Source organism: Mchenga conophoros, linkage group LG23 (genome assembly GCF_057382185.1).
Source record: "Mchenga conophoros isolate Kocher_MC1m ecotype Shallow Benthic linkage group LG23, M_conophoros_male_GT1.1, whole genome shotgun sequence".
NCBI lineage: Eukaryota > Metazoa > Chordata > Actinopteri > Cichliformes > Cichlidae > Mchenga > Mchenga conophoros.
Window position 1 is genome coordinate 52691163 of NC_140547.1, and position 21885 is coordinate 52713047.

The window sequence follows — 21885 nt, forward strand, 5'->3', positions numbered from 1 at the left end:
GTGTTGGCCCTGCGACAGACTGGCGACCTGTCCAGGGTGTACCCCGCCTCTCGCCCTATGACAGCTGGGATAGGCTCCAGCGCCCCCCCCCCCGCGACCCTGAAAAAGGATAAGCGGAAGCGAATGGATGGATGGATGGAACCGCCTCCTCTACATGGATGACATCAAGCTGTATGCCAGAGTGTACGAGATGTCAATTCACTGATCCACACCACCAGGATATACAGCACATCAGGGGAAAGCCAAGTCCCTGGGAACCCCACAGGTAAATGAGAACCATGAAGAGGCTGCTAGGATAGCCGCACCACCAAATACCTGCAGAGAGTAAGCCAACTCCTTAGGACTTACCTGAGTGGGAAGAACAAGATCTGGGCAATCAACACCTATGCCAGTCATCAGATACCCAACTGGGAGAAAAAGCTGGCCAAGGATTTGATAGAAGCCACTGACCTTGATCAAAACAAGGAAATGGTTTCACCCCAAGTCCAGCACTCTGAGACTGTAAACGGAAGGGAGGAGGCCAGAACCACTATCCAGGATGAGACCATGAACATCCATCTTCCATAAGGAAGATGGCCACAACTGACCACATGCTTAGTGAATACTTCAGGCAGCGCAACCCTGAAAAAGAAGACCAGCAATGAGAGGAATCATCATAGAAGAACAGGCCCCTGCACAGCATGTGCCACCGGCAAATAGAAGAAGTGACATCCAGAGAACCTACCAGTGGCTGGATAAAGTTGGACTGAAAGATAGTACAGAGGCACTAATCATGGCAATACTGGAACAAGGTCTACCATACCAGGCAAGACCCCAGGTGTAGGCTGTGCAAAGATGCTCCAAACCGGGGGTCTTGTCCCTAGATGCGGGGCGATCGTGGCTCAAGATCGCCCCGCATCTAGGGACAAGACCCCCGGTGCGGGGCGATCTTGAGCCACGATCGCCCCGCATCTAGGGGGCAATCGTGGCTCAAGAGTTGGGAGCCTTGTAATTGGTTCGAGCCCCGGCTTGGACAGTCTTGGTCATTGTGTCCTTGTGCAAGACACTTCACCCGTTGCCTACTGGTGGTGGTCAGAGGGCCCGGTGGTGCCAGTGTCCGGCAGCCTCACCTCTGTCAGTGCGCCCCAGGGTGGCTACTATTGTAGCTGCCATCACCGGTGTGAATGGTGATGGCATGGGTAGATGTGTGAATGGGTGGATGACTGGTTGTGCAAAGCGCTTTGGGGTCCTTAGGGACTAGAAAAGCGCTGTACAAATACAGGTCATTTACAAACCAACCAGACATAGAAGCGCTGCACAAGCAGAAGACAACGGCTGCAGTGATAGCTGTAGCTATACTGCGTGAGGAAGAGGGAGCTCTAGAACATTCTGAGAGAGGAGCTCTGAAAGACACGGAGGGTCAACAACAGTGACCCCCATGCTGGGCATGCCAGGATTAACATTTGACAACTCCTGTTAAACGATATCACAGCAAAGCATGTAATCGACACGCTGGTCCACAGTGTCCAGTGTGAAATGGACATGCAATCTAGTTTTGTTTGCACCCTTTTCTGTTTATTTAATGTTGTGTATGTAACGGTGACTTCAGTAACAGCAACCAGGGAAACTGGTAAAAAAGAGAAAGTTGACTTGTTGCTTACTGGACTCTGACATCTCCAGTCCAACAGCTGAAACCAGAAACGATGCAAATCAAATTTCAAGTGAATCTTTCAGATATTTGAATTATTGTGTGCTTACAAACTGAATGAGTTTGACTCCTTCACAAAATAAATAACATCTCTGCATCAGAGAGTCAAGTATCACACGAGCAGGCTGGCATGCAGGGACTGCATTTGTATTCACCTGGCAGAGCGCATCCTTCTATCCTAGCGTCTGAAAATCAGATCGTAGGAGCAATGGTAGAGTTAGAAAGCATGTGGAGAGGCCATTAAACTTGGCAACAAACAATACATTTTTGTCAGTCCACAGCTTCAAGGCATTCGCAATCTGATATTTACATGCATTTATAATAAAAGTGCTGTTTGAATATGAAATGTTTTTGTGTAAATATCATCACTCGTGAGCAGGAAGAAATTGAAAAACTTTAATGGCTTTTTGGGTGTACTTTTACATGCATAAAAAGCAAAAGACACCATGAAAAAACAAACTACCTCTTTGTTTTATTATCTTTACATTCCTCTCAAAAACAAACTGGAGTTAAAACCAATTAGTACATGCGGAGATAATGAAAGATAAAAACACATAATTGTTGATAATTGCGATTTAAACTATTTCATACAAATGTTTGAACAAAGAATTGCCTTGAAAAACAACAACATTGGCAACAGATGATTGAAAAACAAATCCTAACTTTACATCACAAGAATTCCAATGCAAAGAAACCTTAAGACATCAAAAAAGCTCAAATGCTGGAAGTTACAGGCAAAACAAAAAAGTCCGTAAACTTGGGCACAGACTTTTGGTTTGAAAGGATTCAGTAGGTGCTGCGCTCGGGTCTAAACTTTGTACAGTAAATTCTATCATACACTTTGACAAAGTCACTGAAATCCCCCAAAAGTAAACTAACATTAAAATAGACAGGTTTCTGCACATATTTACTTCATGTCAAAGCAGTGTGAAAAACTTTATTTTGTAATTCTTCCTGTTTCCTGTTCAAATATTTTAGTATTGCTGGAAAGTCTGGACGTAAAACTAAAATCAATCAAAGAGCCATGTAATGAGTGGTGACATGTTTATTTGTTGCTTGTAGATGTCCTCACCACGTTTAGAGTCATTTTAAATTTTGATCTTTTGTCTTCATACATAACAAAAAACTCGAATTTTCTTGATCTCTATGCTGCTCCCGTGCTGACTACTGCATCACTGTGCCAACGTATAATTACTCATTCATTTAAAACATTTAAAAACAACACCTTCTTTTCTTTGTTAGGGGACGGCCTAATAGTTACTGCACTTTAAAATACACAGAAACAATAATAAAGATGAAACTAAGGAAGCTCTCGATGAGCTACGTCTTCATTTGCAGTCGCAAACCGCTGATGAAATCAATGTTACAGATGTAAATATTCCAAAATATATTTCTTAATTGCTCCATCTGTTATATCTAATTAGATTTGTTTAACTTAAATCGATTTGATCTAATTTGACATTATTATACTTTAATATAACACCTCCCCCACAGTCACTGAATGAAAAACCACTCTAATCACAGTTTTTTCAGTCAATGGTTTTGGCAGACATGCTTGTGGTGAATCAACTTTATTAACAGGAATGATCAAAGACGTGAAGGCTTTAATTCTAGATGTGTTGAATATTTAGGGCCTTATGATCCATGTCTTATAATAACAGTCAGTGTTGTGTGTTCTACCAAACCACGATCACAGCAGTGGTGACAATGTGCAAACAGCACACATCAGTTCTGCGCGTTAAACCTGGAAAGGACTGCGTCTCCAGTAAAGCCTCGACTCATTGGTGGTTTCCTGCAGGTTCTGTTGGGGTACTGACGTCTGCGACACGCACAGCACTTCCTGTGCCACCTACTACAGCAGCAGCATGCGTCTGCCAATCCACTGTTACGTCCATTCAATACGTGTGGTTATTTGTGCTGAAATTATTCAAGAGGAATCACGAGGGTAGTGCCACCAGTTTGAGTTTTGTGGCTATAAATGAACATATCACCATCATTTATGAAACAAAAGCACAGAACTGGAAAATATTTTAAGGCTTAGTTCAAGTATTAATCTAACAGCATTTATACTGATGACGCCAATAACCTTGATAAAATGAACTGGAGGTATTCATGGTCCCAAGAGGATGAACACTTGTGGTTTTGACCAACTCTTCTTTTCACCAGTATCCAGCCCTGCAAGGCCGAGGCTGCTCTGCTCTCAGTGTCCTTGTTGGACATTCAATAAATGTTAAAGCGGAGGATGTTGGACATGTTGAACGTGCCGTCCTAACACACATCTGTGAATTTGGTAGATGTAAAAGTTTTCTGTGTCTTTCAATATTCAAATCCAAATGAATTTTAAAAAAATGAAAGAATTCGACACTGGAAAATGTTTAATTTCTTCATGCTTTGTATCCTGTTAACATCAGGTCACAATATGCGTCTACAAAGTGTGTGTGGTTTTTATCCAGCTAGTGATTCGGATGTTTATTAGTCACATGTGTATTTTACTACAAAGAACTTTGGCCTTGAACGCATCAGCAGGACATTTAACTTTTTAATCATCAGTCTGCATCTTGTGTGATCTATACACATACAGTGTCTGTAGCTTCTGACAGTTTTAGGTTTTGTGTTTGTTGTGTATTTAATAATCATAAGAAATAAAGTAAATCATTACCATATGAACATGACTCTTCAAAGCCCCACCCACCCCGCAATCCCCCAAACTGATGTTCCAAGTCAGAGAATTTCACAAAATTTCTAAATCAATATTATTATTCTTACTAAGCTATTTAACATCAAAATATCAAAACGACTTAATAAACTTCTGAAAATGTGCGTCGCTTCACCGCAGTTAACGCCAGCCCTGCTATTTAAACCACGTTTGGCACAGCTTCACTCTCCACCTGTTTTTGAGGGCTGTCAGCAGTAAACTGGGACCTGTGTCCAGTTCAGCTCGCACAAAGGCATTAAACACGTTGTGTCTGGTCAATATGAGGAAGGAGAAAAAACCTTCATCCATGTCCAGTTCAAGGAGAGTTCCAATATCTTAGACAGCCGTCTCCTGATCCTCTCTCTGTATCATCTGGTAATGCTGTCTGTTCTCCAGGTACGCTGCCAGTTCAGCATCTTCAGCCTTCTCCGCCCTGTTCTTAGGAGTATCACCCTGAAAAAGAGACATGACAAAGAGCTTTGTGTTAGCCCACTAAACTTGGTTTGCATTAAACTGTTTACATGATCAAAACAAACAAACAAAACTGTGTGTTTAATGCTGCTCAGTAATGCTGCCTTCACTGTACAGGTTCCTCCCAGTTTCTGAAATGTTGCATTGCATACAAAGAAATGTAAACGCAGAAAACTAAGCTTTTTAGGAACGTTTCTCATTTGCTTCCCTGTGTCGGAGGCGGCCCAACACAGAGCAACCAGCTCACCAATCAAGACTCGGCAGTGCACTGAAAACCAAAGAACTGAGGATAGAAGCTGCTTTACAGTGTGGGTGCTTCATTTGTGTCGTATTCATGTTGTTGGGACATAAATCTATTTACTTAATTACAATATATGGAAAAAAATATGACCGCAACTAGGGCTGGGCGATATGGCCCAAATTCATATCTCGATCTTTAGCTGGATATACGATATATATCTCAATATTTATTTAAAACCATAAAGTACGAACAAAACGAGAGTTTAGTCAAAGCTGTGTCCCAGATCTCACATAGGCAGTTTTATTAACATGCAGCGCAGATGTACGTGCAAAACTTATATAAATGATCAGCATTTGTTAAATAATAATGCTCCATAAATAAAATAAAACTATGTTGTTTTTGTGCACAACAAAAACATCACAATCGTGCAGTCAAAATGTAAACTAACAGACGCCGAGTGTAATGAGCTGCTGTTCTACTGCGTGACTGACAGCCTGCAGTTTGAAACCCTCTTTGTAACCGTGTCTCTTACAGCTGCCATTTGTGGCCCTTATACGCACACAGTACGGTAACATTACGCTGAAGCACAGTACGTATCACTCCGCTCCTGACTACGGTAGCTGTAATGCTCCAACAATCCATCAAGCGCTGCAGCTTCGTAGCAAAGTCGTACCAAAACATTTTTGACAGATTGCTGAGCGCCGTGTACATAAAATCGGTTTGCGGTCAGTAAGCACAACCAGAACTCATGCATAAGGCGCACTGATGATTTTTGAGAAAATTAAAGGATTTTAGTGTGAAAAATACGGTATACGAGTTTTGTAAGGTGGTTTGTTTCGGGGCAGGATGCTGGGAGACGGTCTGGGATGCAGCTTGTTTCACACACTCTTCATTTTGCACTTTTGTTGCTGTTGTAAATGGTGAAAATACTGGTAGTGCTACCTGCACGGCCGTGCAGCCCCACGCACGGGCGACCTGCGGTAACTCGTTAACGGAGATTTGTCGGGTTAATGCAGTTACGGCGTTAACGTCATTTTAGAGTAGCACTGCAGCACTAAAATAATAATCTTCAAATGTTTTCTGTTTGCCGAGCAGCTCCTCTGTGATAGCTGCCGTGTCCGTCCTGTCGCTGCCTGCAGGTGAAGCGATGGGGGGGGAGAGGCAGAGTAACGCAGCGTGGAGACAAAAGTGGACGAAAGAGGCAAACTTGCAGCTCCACAAGTATAATTATAACGTAACAGACTACATCGACATAAACAATATTGTCACATCTCATATAAAAAGATATCGATATATTTAAAAACTCGATGCACCGCCCAGTCCTAACCACAACCATAACAGTGGTCGAGCCATGGGTAGGGTTTACGCTCCAGGAAGAGCCAGAGCCAAGCGGGAGAGAGTCCAAGTGCAGAGACGTTTTAAGATGAAACAAAGTACTTTATGGTGAATGTTAAAACTTCTCTTGTTTCCTCCCCCCTCTCCTCCCCTCAGTATCTAGGTCATTGCTGAGTCCAGTGAGTTAAGAGCTTTTCCTATGCAGTTAAAACCTCCATAGAAAAACTAAAAGAGAAACATTTGAGACCAGAACACAAACATGTGCTAAAGCCACTGCAATAGTGCCATTTTTGCACTGCATTCACCAAAACGTGCAGTCGTTCATCAGCTCCCCTCTGAAATGCTTCCTGAGCGAGTGTTTCCGACACATGTTCTCCACATACGTGTTGTTCACTACACATTTGTGTTGGTGCTTTATTCTCTGAAAAGGCAAATTCTAGCTGTGTGGATCGTGCTCCTTCGCTGAAACGATTAAAGTAAAGAAGACTCGACGTACTCCGGGGCTGAGAAAGACAAAATGGAACAAAATGTGTGTGAAGCTTTGAAAGGATTTCTGCACAGATTGGTCACAACATGCAGTTTTCTTCCTTTTAAACCACTTCGTTGTACATTCACCTGTGTGCTTCAGCACCGTCTTCTTGCATCACCCGACCTCTCTTAAGCTTTAGTCATGCCTAAAGCTTAAGAGAGGGGTGAGTCACTTATTTACCCAGAAGAGCAGACTGTGCCAGTATACGTCTTTATGGGAAAATCTACAACCCACTAATTTTATCTCTGTGACTGAAACATCGTCAAGTAACTTTTGGACATCTCCATTTTGCAGCCAGCATCGGTGATACTCAGTATATCCAGTAACGAGGGCAGAAATACTGTTTGTATGTAGTTCTGTCATTGTGAGCCACATGAATCAGGAGTCCGTCTGCAAGTATAAAAAGCAATTTGACACTGACAAAGAAGGAGGGTGTTTCCTTTTTGTTTAACAGAGTCGTGGAGAACTGTAAATGCTACTGAACCTACCAGCAGATCTGTTTTCATGAGTGAGGCTCCTGCTTCCACCAGATAATGACAGATAGTCCTGTGACACAGCGACGCAGCCTGATGAAGAACCGTTTCCCCACTGGTGGTCCACGATGCAGCACCAGAGAGAAAAGAAGAGAGCGAGCTGTATTTCATGTATGCTGGGAGTGAAACACAGCTGATGAAGAGGCACCCAGCTGATTCTGTTTGGCTTTTATGTTTATTCTCTTTAATGTTTTCTACACTTGTTGGAATGCCAGGCAACAGAAAGAGACCAGAGCTCATTGGCATCATCATCAAAGCTTGAATACAGTCACTTCATTGCAGATAGAGAACACACAAACCTCGTTATTATTCTAAGACTAGTGTTAACATGCAGCCCAAAACAAATCGCCTCAAGTTATTTGTTCCTACTGTAACATCTAAATGTTTCACATACTCACTGTAGCTTTTCAGTGACATCAATCAGCTCACTTGGTGCTGGAAAACAGAGAAGGAGGAGTGACTGTAGAGACACGGGGTTCATCCAACTATGCAAACTGGTTTTTTAACCTTCAGTTTGCAGTATCATCTCATTATTAGCAACAGTGGTGGCAGTATTTTCACAGTCATAGCGCTGTGAGCTGATCCCACCGACTTGACAAATAGAAAAAGACGGACGGATGGATGGATGGAGCTCTGCCACAGCCTGACAGAACTGCACCAGCATGTTTTTCATTACTGTAAATACTAGATCTTCATCTCCACTCGATGCTTTTCTGTTACCATTGTCAAGGATGTAGCGCACCATGTCCTTGCTTCCTGTACTAACAGCATGGTGTAGCAAGCTCCACCCTGACTGGTCCAGGACCGTGAGGTCTGCTCCCCTCAGGTGCAGCTCCTGCAGCTGCAGGTGATATACAGGCGAGATAAACGTTAACAGAAAGGCTTTTTTAACACGATGACAAACTAAATTTGTAATTAAAGTCTAAATGCATCACAGTGAGATGTTAATCCTACTGTTAGCTGTTAACACATGGAAAGGATGCGAAAGGTGTGAGAGAGGTGTCTCAGAGGAACGTGTTTCCATGCAACTTCCTTAAGTTAGCTACGGACTAATAAATAAATCTGCAAGCACTTATCAGTACTTACCTTCTTCAAGTCCTTGTTCTTCACACAATCCATTAACATTTCTACGAGACAGAGAGAGAACGCAAACACAAAATCACAGCTTCATTGTCACGCTACAGAAAGCATCTGCATAAACAACCAAACATCGTATCATCGTGTCCGTACAAAAAACATGTACGGGCAGTAAATTACATCCACGAGGGTCAGAATATTAGAAACACCTGAGCAGCATCACAAACAACAGCTTCAGTGCTGTGACACAATAATTATTTTATTACATGGATAATTGGTATATTTACTGAGTCATGTTTGTAGTGATAGCTGGCATTTTCTGTTCTAATGGAAATTATGAAGCAAACAGGGATCAGCCACTCTGTGGCTACAGTGCAGTAGCTGAGTGATTAGATAACGCCACAAAGGATCATCATTATATTGAACATCCCCATGAAAACTGTTCAGAGTTGTTACTGGGTGAAACAGTTGGTTGGTGTGTGTCTGTCTAAGCCGAGATATGAGATGAATGTTTATTAGGTTGACCTCAATACTTGCTTTCACTCCCTCTCTCTTTAGTAGCTGAGTCCTAATCCAGTTATGTTAGGCTTAGAGTGTGTGTGTGTGTGTGTGTGTGTGTGTGTGTGTGTGTGTGTGTGTGTGTGTGTGTGTGTGTGTGTGTGTGTGTGTGTGTGTGTGTGAGAGTGAGACAGAAAGAGAGAGAGGGGTGCAAAGAGTGAGTGAAAGGAGGGGGAGAGAAAGCGAGCAGACTTCAAAAACCTCTAAGAGCGTTTGTAGCTGTAAGACAAATCAAAAACAACACACACAGTCGCACACACACAACAAAACCAAACACACACTGTGAATTAAATGAATTTAGCCGAGGGAAAGAATTAAGTAAACCAGAGAAAATAAGATTCAGTCTTACGACACAAGAGAGGAGAAAAGGTAGAAAGAGGACACACAAACACACAAACACTCGCACACGTCACTTGGTCCATTGAACTCTTCAGTTTGATGCAGTCAGCCTGTCTGACCCTTATGGGAGCTGCGTGTGTGCGTGTGGATGAAAGCAGATGTATGCATGTACGCAAGAAAGAAAGCCTGGAGTCACATTTCATTAAAACAAACGGAACGACAACAGGACAAAGCCGAGCCTCACATGTTGAACATCCACTGTGCTGCACCTGAAACTGAGGCTAGTGTTTTACAGTCTGCAGCAGCCATAGAGTCACATTCACTGATGGTTACTGTTTTGCATCACATTAAACTAAATGTGTTCATTTCAGAGTAAAACGCTGGGACATGTTTGCTGGATTCCTCTTAATCACAGAGGAGTTGTGACAAATTTGGAATCGTCAGACTGCAGAGCAGAGTCACACTCTTCCTGGTGAAGATGCTGGGATTTCCTGCCTTTGTTTACAGTAAATGGATTTTTGTCTTCCTGGCTGAACTATGAACAGCGACAGAGGGTTGGATGTGGAAGCGTTGCTAACCCCACAACATCATTCCTTTTAATCACATGGTTCGCTGTGGCTCATGAAAGAGAACTTATTTGTAGAATAACTGTTGGGATGCATTATTTTTTCATTACTGAACGTGAGTAATCCCTCCCTATTTTTATTTGTTGTCCAGTCTTTTTACAGGAAATCCTCTTCCTGACCTTTTGTCAGTGTGACATTCTTCTTCAGGTGTTTTTGGAACTACACAATTTGTACAGACTTTTGTTGCCTCTGTTTTTTCTGAAGCAGATGCTGAGCATATGGTTGATGTAAAAATACCACAAACAATGGGATACATGATATCCAAATTTCTGGCAATTCAGTAGGTGTAGCGGCGTAGCTGTAGGTCAGGAGGTCGATTAGAAGGTTGGTGGTTCGATCCCTGGCTCCCTCAGTCTGCATGAGCACGACCCCCCTCTGTGATGCGTCCATCCACAGTGTGTGAATGTTAGCTAGAAGCACTTAAAGCGTAGAAGACGGTGCTTGTGTGGCTGAATGTGGCGTGTTGTATAAAGCTCTGAGTGCAGAATAAGAATCAGTCCATTTTAAAACACGTGACCAGTGGAAATATGAATGTGTCCCTATGCAGCAGCTCACTCTCAACTGGCATTTTTCATGAATAACACTCCTGTATTAGCAGTTATTATTGTTATTAATGATGGGACTAATAAAGGTGATCTTATCTTATCTTATCTTTAATAACTGACAGCAACAACTGGGTCGTATTCATCTAACACACAAACCTGCTGCCAAGTGAAAACATGCAACATCCCAAAGAAACACAAGCACAGAGGTGCTGACAGAAGAGGAAGCCACGGCCACGACTCCCAGCATGCTAGAACGAGTGCAGGCAGAGCGAGTCGGAGGAAATGTGTCAGAGAAGAAAAGAGTCTTTTTGAGTCTCTTCTCTGTCTTTCACACAGACTTGTCAGGTACACGTTCAGCTCTGTGTGGAGCGAGATGTTTGAGTGAAGGAATCAGACATCATTCAGTCAGGTCCTACAAGTTAAGCCCTCGATACTGTGTGTGTGCATTACCTTTTTCTCTCTCCTTTTCTGTTTCGCTCATCTTTTGGCTCTTTTCCCATCTGGAGAAACAATGACAGCAAACACGATGATCACCTGTTCAAAATAACTACTGTGTTCTTTCATGGTTCAGTCACACTGTAGTAAAAACAGCACAGCAACCTGCTTTCAGCCAGGAAACATCAGTGGCTGCACTGAATCTTTTTGGATTCGGTGATTCAAGTAGTTATGGCAACAATTTCATTACCAAGAGTCTGAGCATGCAACCATCACAAGATGACTGCACAAGTCGCCCGGTCAGAGGCAAAAGTGTCTCCAAACAATCACGGCCTGACTCGGACTGCCTACAAATACACAGACTGCAGCCAGACTAGCAGCAGCGTTCTGGTTTCTGCCTCCAGTCTGAATGTTACTGCTCAGTCAGGTATGAATAGGCTGCATGCCAATAATCATCTGTCAGAGAGCAGGGGATGGGTTATATCTGCTTTAATGCAACCTTGAAACCTTTGTCTGAAAACAGTTCAGTTGCTTTGTTAGCTCTTTGTGGAGAGCGATCAGCTGGCCTGGATATTCCATCGTAATTTCATTGTTTTCAGTGAAATCAAAATCGAGGTTTTGGCAGAAAGTGAAGGAATCTTGTTGCTGCCGTTTGGTGTTTAACACTTTCAGTACATATGAATATGAAAAAATAAGGATAAATTATAACAAAGAACAGATTGGGTGGGTCAGTTCAAGCCGGCAGTGTTTCCAGAGTAAACGTTCAGTCTCTGTGAAGTTTGAGCAGACTCTACATGCCATCCCTCCGTCTCCTCACCTGCTCTGTGCAGCTTCATGTATCTTTAATTCAAAAATAACCCCATGTTATTTCTGGGACACTTTTGAAACCCTCTACTTCCACTTCTGCTGGAACTGTCGTATGATGCAAGCAGTGCTTTGTGTGGGATCAGCTCCAGAGGCAGCATCAAAGCAGGAATGTGATATAACCGCGCCCATTGTCTTCGCAGGGTGAAGCATCCTTCAGTATGTTACAGGGCCTTTGGCAGGTGACACAGCTGGATGGCGCTGGAGACTGCGCTCAGGGTAGAACCAGCCAGCGTCGTGTCAGTGATGACGCCTGATTCCCAAACCTGACTTAACAAGAAATGTCTAAAAATGGAGTCCAATAACGAACTCATTCACACTATTGAGATCCTGTTTCTCTTTCTTCTACCTTATTCTAGCTGCTCGGACCTTTGCTGGTTAACTCCTCCCTCAGTTTTCAGCCGATTTTCACCATTCAAACTTTAAACTGTTCTTCTCCTTCCGCTAATTCCTGCTATATCTTTTGGTGCTCATAACTGTTATCCTTTTTGTGCCATTTTCTGGCCCATTTTGCTGAATAGGACCATATTATCAGTGTGATCACTAGTTTGGCTTGCCGGGCTGAGCCGTGTTTTAGCTCAGTGAGATGAGCAGCCGTTCTCAGAGCGGGAGGCCCGGGTTCGAATCCCGCTTATGGCAACAATTTCTTCAACTTTTTTTTAAACTGTTTTCAGTTTCTTCACCTGTTATCAGTTACCTGAGAACCAGTTTGGCTCAGTGAGATGAGTAGCTGTGACACCAGGAGGCCCGGGTTCGAATCCCGCTCATGGCAACATTTCCTTCCAGCAGACAGTTTAACTTTTTCACCTCTTTTCAGTACAAATTTCTGCTTCTTCACCTGCAGAATTTTCAGTTTCTTCACCTCCTCTCAGCACATAGTTTTACTTCTGCTGTTTCCAGCAGATTCCACTACGAGGCATTCACACTGCATTTTCGCAGGAAATGCAACTTTTTCTAGTTGAATTTATGTTTTTCAACTGATGCCACACATGTTACACCAGTCTGTTAGGAAAGACTTTTTATACTTCCTCATCCAGAAATAAACTGCTCTACTGCAAATTTGTGCGTGTACAAAAATGTTTTTTTTCCCAGACTGAGAGCCAGTGTGCTGTGTAAACAGAGACTATAGCCTAAGATCACAAGTACAGCAAGTGATCTCTCACACAGCTGTTTAGGGTGCAAAACCACTTGTACTCATTACTCAGTGCAAAAACGTTTTAATGAGCACGTTACTTTGTCGCTTTAATGAGTACTATTATGTTTTAATGAGCAGAGATATGTGACTTGACTCAAACTGACTGGTTTCATCATTAATGGATGAAAACTATTAGCAAAACATTAACTCACATCACACCGTCAAGAACAGTCTTCCTCAAATCACATCACACTCCTGAGTGCCCATCATGTCTCCTAGTGCAGCTTAAGTAGAGTTACATGAGGGTTAGAGGAGGACAGCCATTTGTGACCGAGCTACCAAATCAGAAACCTGCCTCATACATATACATGAGAAACTGTAAATGCATCGCTCACAGTTTCTAACGTATATAAAGATAAAGGAGGCAGGCTTCAGAGACACAGAGATATCCTGTATATGATCGACAGGGTTTGTCTGTATTATTGATCTCAGAGTTGTTCTGATTTGGCGCTATACAAATAAAAGTGACCTGAACTGAATAAAGTGTATTTGTGGACAGCATCACACACACACACACCCGGGAGGCTTGGTTTCAACATCAATTATATAAAATCATTTAATACCAAGCTAATCTGGTCCTAACCAAGGAGTCAGTGTGCTATGAGGCGTTCACAGCCTGATGAAAGGTAGAAAAAACTGTTTGTGTAGAGGTATTGTGTACTGATGAAGTGGTTTAAAAGTGTTTTTAAGCATACTTACTTTTGCCTTTGGTTGGTATCCGCAGCTGTTGTGTTGGAACGATGGATACAGCCCGCTCTGCAGAATACATTTAAAAGGTTTCACTGATGCTAAATAGTCAAATCAATACTCTTTGCTGTAAATAGATGAACACTGTTAAAGCTATACGGCCGGCTTCGATGTGTGTGCATTTTATGTTTTATATTTGGAGTAATGGTGTTTGCTGATCGCGTTCCTTCATTTCAAGCATCTTGTTAGTAGTTTGAATTTTTATTACATATTTATTTTTTACATGGGTATATGTGTTTATTCTTTTATTATTGACAAAAGCTTAGAAGAAAATTACATTTTCAAGGCTTCGAGATGATGAACTGAATATAATACATGCAGAAATCCAAACATGTGGAAGTTATAATAAATCATTTAAAAAAATATAGATGTTTGTATTCTTTGCACAAACATCATCACACAGACAAAGTTTGGTTAAGCTGAGGAGACGATACAGACATTTATACATCCATATACTCTGATCATCATCGCTGTTATCTTCAAGATCAGTCTGTGTTTATCTCGGCATCGTTGGCTGGATGCACCAACAGGGCTTCACAACGTCTGAGGGTTGACGTCAGCATCAGTGATAAACCCAACCTGCTGCTAGCAGAATAGGTCAGTTGTTCTTTCATGTCTTGGCAGTCGGTGGACGAGGAAAATATTCACCGACACGAACCAGAAAGATTTATTTATTTTCCAAGTCAAAACTTAGGGTTAGGATTTGTTTGGGGTTATCACTGATGATGACTTAGACCTCCAACGGTTAGCTTCAACAGTTACATTACCATCCACGCTGTTCTGCTGTGCAGTAACACAACACATGGCCAGATCGATAGAAAAACAACTTTAAGAGGATAAAAAGAGCCACAGAGCTGAAGGGTCTTAGACTGCTTAGACCCTCCTCCTCTTTCTCACTGATTCCTCTGTGGTCATTAACCTGACTATCCCTCATCTCTAGTTCTGGAGAGAGACACTGTTAAAAATATAACCCAGCAAGCTGCAGGCTGGAAGCCAAACAGACGAGAGCTGCGACACAAAACATGTAAAAAACACGGTGCATATTTAAGAGTCACTAACCGGCTGAGTTTGCTGGTCACAGGTTCTTTGTTGTGCATCAAAACTTCTGCTTCTGTGCTGTCACTGTTCATGTGCTGCCTTGGGGAAGAACTACAGCAGAACACAAAGGAAACAAAGGTAGAGTGAGCATGCAGCCAGGACAGAAGAAAGAGGCACAGTTCACAGATCCACTGAGCTCTGAAGCTTCACGTATGCATGAAAACACCTGCATGTGAGATCTCAACAACATCCCTGTGAATATTTGACACAGAGAGAGAAATGATGAACCAGTCATGACTTTACAGAGAGACGTGTTTCAGACAGATCTGAGATTCACAGGGACGTTATGAGGAACAAAACATCTTCAGCCTGTCTGCAGCGTCTTGGTCGGTGTGGTTAAAGAAGTAAACGGTGTGATAATGAGCATGATTGAGGTAAAGGCATGGGTAGAGAACAGAGGAAGGAAGTATAAAGCATTTTAAGGGCTGTGAAAGTAGGACAAGCTTAGGGCAAAGCAAGAAGAAACAGCCGCTATGTGAAATTCTCTGAATTTTCAAAACATATGAAACTGGTAGCAGCCGAGGGAGTCTCACAAAGTCCCAAATCTATGGCACCAAGAGAAAATAGAGAGCACACATAGTGCTTTATCCCAGCACTGATGTGGTTGCTCTACCATTGTTCCCATTTTCCTGAAAAGCAAACCTTTGTGGTCATCTGTGTAATACCAGTTCTCTGAGGTGGGAGCAGCATCATGTTGCTGTATCTGCACAAACTCTCAGCCTGCCTTAAAAACACATTGTTGTGATGTGTTAACATTGTTTTTACTCTACCTCACTGTTAACACCAGTATGATGGCATGGTATCCATCAGTGGCATCCAAGCAGGAATCAGTTTAAGCACAGAAGTGTGAGTAAGAGGACTTAACTGACTGTTCATTGATGCAGCAGATTCCTGATGGTTTGCTTCTTCATCAGGTTACATTTGGATATGTTGAGTTGTTGTGTTATTTTTAGTTATCATCAAGCTCCCTTTAGTTTTGAGTCTTTGTCTGTGCAGTCTGTCTTGTCCTCTATGGACTGTTCTCATGTGTCTCTTGTGTTTCATGTCTCCCCAGTCTGTCACATGTTTCATGTCTGTGTGTTCCATGTTGTCAAGCGTGTGTTGTCATGTCATGTCCCATTATGTTGCCTGTGGTCCATGTTCAGTGTGTTTAGTTTTGCTCCCCCTGTGGCGTCATGTTCATGTGTGTCAGCTGTGTTTCCACTTCCCTCATTACCCTTCAGTGTATTTAAGTCCTCTGTCTGTTTTACGTTTGCATGCAGAGTTTTCCACGTCTTCGTTTTCGCCATTGTGTTTCTGTTTTTCTAACAGAATAAAAGGCTGACTCATCTCACCAGGATAAAGAAGCTTTAGGTTTGTCTGAGGTTAACCAGCTGGTTACTACACTGTGTACCCTGCTTGAACCTACCAAACACAATAACATCTGATCATGGATGATACTGCAAAGTAAAAATCTATGTCAGCAGAATCTTCTGTATGTGTGATCAACAGCTGCATATATAAGTTTTGGTCATTTAGGTGAAATGTCTTGTGTAGCAGCCACAGCTCCAAAGCTGCTGCTCCCAGCACAAAACAGAGACTAAAGTCAAGGATTTGTACTGCTCAGCTGTCTTTGTTTATGTTGTTAAGCTCAGCATCATCTTTGTGTCTGTGTCAGTCTACACAAAATAGAAACTTTCTTACAACGGTTTTAAGTTTTTCCCACAAAACAGACTCCAATTTTCCAAAGATTTCCAATTCTTGAGCTCCTGATTATGTCAGTCTTGATGCCAAACTGACAGTAAGTGAAGCTTTCAGGTCAAAATTCATTTAAAAAACTAAATGTTTTGTGTGTAGGTGTCCTTCAGTGTGTTTGCCAGAGAGACAGGGGAACGGAGAGAAATAGAACAGAGAAAAGTAATTGTAGTGGGAGGAATAACGCTCACCTCTGGCCCTGCGTGGGCAAACCGCTGTGCTGCGTGTGTGTGTGTGTGTGTGTGTGTGTGTGTGTGTGTGTGTGTGTGTGTGTGTTGCGTGTGTGTGTGTGTGTGTGTGTGTGTGTGTGTGTGTGTGTGTGTGTGTGCGCTGCGCGCGTGTGCGTGTGTGTGTGTCTAAATACAGTAGATTGGTGCGACTCTGGAGTGCTCTGACATGCATTACGTTTCTCTCTCCATCCACTGTTTTCCTGACTATCTTCCTCCTGAACCTCTCTCTCCCTCACTCTGCCCCTCGATCTCATCTCTCCTCCTCATCCTCCCACTCGGTGCACTCAGCATTGCAAATCAACCCGCCAACACTCACACACGCACACACAGCCAAAGGGATTTACTGTCAGGATCAGCAGGTTGTGTTGCTATGCTTATACTCATGTTGTACCTGTTACTTTATTTACTGCCTCTTTCTGTTCCACATGCAAATGTGTGTTCACAGTTTGTAGCTCACATGGCCACAGCCGCTCAGCTGCCAGGAGAAACAGTAAACAGGTTTTTTGTAACATTTTTTGTAACATTTGTTACTTGATGGTCATAGTTTGTGACTGGGACACATCAGATCACACAAAAGACAAGAAATAGAATTCAGGCTCTAAGCTGCCTTCTAACAGTTTGTTAAAACTAACATTAGTAATGAAATCAGTTCTTTATTAACTAACTAATTATGAGAATCTTCATGGGAGCTCATGCTGCTTTAGCTGCATTTTTGTGGCATTTATGATACTGTACGGACGAGAATGTCAATCCAGGATAAAAATGAGTGAAAACCTAAAGTGCTTAGAGTGCATACCACAAGAACTAAATGAATCCCCGGGCGAATCCCTTGCCAGGCCGCCCCTGCTAACCCTCCCCACATTTCTTGGCTGTTTCTATACCGCTGGGGTAAAATGCCAAAAAAGCTTTTTTGATACATCATGGCCATCAGAGGAACTGGTAACAGGAAGTAATAGGCCACAAATCCCAGGCCTACTTAGACAAATGGCAAAAGTCATTTTACAGGCATTTTCCTTCCTTTCATCCAGTACAGAGTCGCAGCAGAGCTGAAGCCAGTCACAGCTGTCACAGGGTCCCAGGGAGGAAGCTGAACTACCCGGGAAGAACATGCAAACTCCACACAGAGGAGAAGCAGCCTGGCGTCAACCCCAGGACCACCTTGTGTGAAGTGACGACCCACTGTACCAGTTTGCACACTGTGCTACACAAAACTGATGTAATCTGTGCAAAGACTGTAAAAACATACAGTGGGTGTGAAACTAGTGAAAAGATGATGAAAGAAACATTGCAATACATGCTTGTATAATAATAATAATAATAAGTGTTCTAAACATACTGATGTGTATTTGTGCAACACTTGATGAGCAGAAAAACATGACAAGTGCACTGCTCTGTAGAGAATGGATAATAGTCTGAGAGTGAGCATCATATTACATTTGATGGCTAGACATTTATAAAATTAGTTATTTGGATTTTGGAGTGATAGCAAATGCAATTACGCCCACAGTGCTCTACAAAACATTGTGTTGTTTGTGGCAATTGTTAGGAGTCTAAGTGTTTTAAAGCCCTAGATATGGATTCATCTACTGTCAGCTGGCTTTAACTGGTTATAGTTGCTGTAACTGAAATAATAAATATCTGAGATACTAACCACAGATGTGGCTGTCACAGATGCCTCAAATGAATCTGCATGCAAGGACATCTCAGACATCTCTGTTGTTTAGCCAGTGAAGCTTAGTTCAGACCAGTGAAACAGGCAGCACGAAAGGGTTAAAGCATTCCAGTATTCAGTAAACTGGTTAATTATTTATTATTCATTAGCAGTTTGTTTCTTTGTTAAGTGACTCCAGTAATTATATTTATACATTTTAATTTGAGATATAAATTAAGTTTCATTTGAAATAATCTTTTCCTTTAAAGAGCAACCAATCCTTCAGAGTCAACCCAACACGGTTCCAACACTCTTCTGTTGTCTAAAAACATTAGAAACACTTCATAAAGCCACAGTCTTGCACTAGGTGTCAAGTTACTTCATGATGATGACCATTTACAAGCACTGTATTTCAGCACAATCTGATGAATTTCATGGTTAGAGGGCTTCCTCATACACAACAACCACAGCCAGGTTTGGAGAGGCATCCTCAAGAACTTCAAAGGCCATGGCTCCAACAGTAGCCTCACACTAGCAGAGGAGCTCAACAACTTCTTTGCTCAGTTTGAGACCAAAGAAGTTGATTATCATATAAATGGCGGTAAAAAACGGCACGATCGTAGACGCATGTTTTCAACCCAGCTGCGACAGTCGCGGCACAGCTCGCCATCTTAAAAAAAGTACAGAGCTGCACGACCACCCGATGTGCCACAAAGATTGTGTCTTGTGAAACAGGATGTGATGTGAAAATTATCACCAGATACCCGCAACACAAGCGACGCGGCAAGAACAAAAATGGCTGGAGAGAGTTCAACCCCAGGAGAGCTGCTGACCTTGACGGCATCCCAGCGACTGTGGACAAAGCCTGTGCGGATCAACTGGCAGGTATCCTTACCAGGCTGTTCAGCCTCTGACTCATGCCACTGTTCCCACCTGTCTGAAGGCCTCCACCATCATTCCCATTCAAAAGACTGAAATATACACCGTCAATGACTACAGACCTACAGCCCTCACATCAAGTCATCAAGTGTTTTGAGTGGATGGTGTCAACCGGTTTGCTTACTGAGCAAAAACGGTCCATGGAAGATGCCATCACCACTAAACTGCCCCGATCAGTCAGACTCGGCCACCACCTCGCCACTCTACTGTGACTCAGCACCGGATCTCTACAGGGCTGCCTTCTAAGCCTCCTACTGTACAGCCTGTCCACACATGACTGTACACCACCCACCCAACGTCATCAAACGTATGTCGACAACACCTCCGTGGTTACACTCATGTCTGACGGAGATTAGACAGCCTACAGGGCGGAGGTAGAGAACTTGTCCCACTGCTGCTCAGAAAATAACCTGAAACTGAACGAGCTTAAAGCAAAAGAACTCAACATGAAGTTCAGGAGGCACAGACAGGTCCACTACCCTCCCATTAGAGGGAGAACGAGTGGAATCGGGCTCCACCTTCAGGTTCTGGACACCTAAATCTCCGCTCATCTCATTTGGAGCCACAACACCATAAACTCTGGTAAAGAAGACCCAGCAGTTGCAGCACTTCCTCTGTGTCATGAGGAAGAGTAACTGGGACCAGAGGCTGCTACTGGGTTTCTACCACTCCTCAGTGTTTGGTATGCAGGGGTCACAATTGAGAACAAGAAGGCTGCGCAGCCACCAATCGGAGACTGGGTAACCTTCATCACTCAGGCCACTCACACCGACTCTACTCAGACCGAGTCCTTTACACTACTCCCCAGCACTTTGCAACCTGCTCTCTATTTGTGCTTCTCTCTTATTTTGTATATTTTTTCTACTCTTTCTATTTGTATATAATTTTCTTGATGTCCTACTATTCATATTTTATTACTGCACAGTTGGTGTGGAGCACCCATAATTTTACTGTACATGTACAATGACAATAAAGAGCTATTCTATTCTGTTCTATTCTAAGTGCAAAAAAACACATTTAAGGAAGACCAGAACTGCTTAAATTCCATTAAAAGGGATGGAAGTTAGACCATTAGAAACTTCGACTTTGTTCTGATGAACACTAATTTGAAATGGTGTAAAACATGGAGCTGGAGGTAGGATGGATTTGGGAGTCTTTCTCACTGACATATTCAGAATTCAAGACAGCACTTAACCAACATCTTAAAGAGACATAACATGCCATGTGGTTTCTGCTTTGTACCTCAACAGGAAAACGAGCAATAATCCCACCTCTGCCTCTGTAAGACCTGCGTGACCAAGAAGTACCATCAACCAAGCAACTACTTTCAGCTTTCCTACCCTTACAAGCTCTGGGTAGTGTGTGTCTGGGTAGAAATGAGCTTCCTCCAAAAAGTGTCTGGGCTCTTAGTGGTAGGATGGAGAGTAGAGCTGCTACTCCTCCACACTGAAAGGAGAAGGTTGTGATGGTTTGAGGATCTGATTAGGATGCCTTGTGTATGCTGACCATGTCCTACAAGGAAGAGGCCTCTTGCAGGTCCCAGACACACTGGGGAGATTACCTTTGTTACCTTGCTTGGGAACACTTTGTTGCCCCCCCGGGCTGGCAGGGTGATCTGAACTCAGGTGAGTGACAGATGGATGAGTGAACTACAAAGTTTGAGGATTTTCATGTTTTAGAAAATTCAAATGTGTTATTCAATTATTTTGATCTTTTTACTCTATAATGCAAAACATGAGGAAAAAACAGTGGAAAGTCTTATAATAAATAGATGTGCTGAAACCTTTCACTGGTGCTGTATTTGAGGAATGTTTTTCAAGATTTTCATCCTTAGATCAAACCAATGAAGCCGAGTGCCACAGGCAAACACAGAGATGTCAGGAAGATGAAAACACATCTTTGGCTTGGTTCTTTTCATGGGATTTCTTTACTGTAAGAAAATATTGAATAAAACCAGTTTTCTCCCCAGAAATTCTTGATCCTCTCACTCATAATCTGCTTACCCTCTTCTCATTTTGCCTCACGAGAATTGTTTATGGAGCATCAACAGACAGCTGAAGGTAAGGAATTAACCTTCACGAGTCTATGGTACATGGTTAATAATATGAAAATACGAGTAGAATACAAACGTGTTGTCTACAGATCTCAAGACCCACAGACACAAACATATGCAAACACAAGCTAACATAATGATGACAGATTTTCTCAGTAGGAAAAGAAACTGAACTCATCCATTTATGCACGATTAGATTTTATAGGCACTAAAACACAAAGCGCCACACTGAACTAGGAACTTCCAATCCCCCAAATCTACATTTTTATATATTTAACTAAAATTATGAAATAAAATAATAAT

The 21885-nt window shown here is 42.5% G+C and overlaps 1 protein-coding gene across 6 annotated transcripts in view; it reads right to left on the reverse strand.

Annotated features, from left to right (window-relative positions):
* Positions 1-2069: 2069 nt before the first annotated feature.
* LOC146548348 (diacylglycerol kinase zeta-like) overlaps positions 2070-21885 on the reverse strand; it is a 95803-nt gene continuing 75987 nt past the window's right edge. For all 6 annotated transcript variants that reach the window (XM_085265702.1, XM_085265701.1, XM_085265700.1 and 3 more), the window contains 8 exons: positions 14937-15026; positions 13830-13886; positions 11087-11136; positions 8578-8618; positions 8212-8332; positions 7890-7926; positions 7447-7546; positions 2070-4835 (listed from right to left, as the gene is read on the reverse strand). In XM_085265702.1, coding sequence (XP_085121828.1) covers positions 4719-4835; positions 7447-7546; positions 7890-7926; positions 8212-8332; positions 8578-8618; positions 11087-11136; positions 13830-13886; positions 14937-15026 — 613 coding nt within the window. In that variant the 3' untranslated portion in view covers positions 2070-4718. The remainder of the gene's footprint in view (positions 4836-7446; positions 7547-7889; positions 7927-8211; positions 8333-8577; positions 8619-11086; positions 11137-13829; positions 13887-14936; positions 15027-21885) is intronic.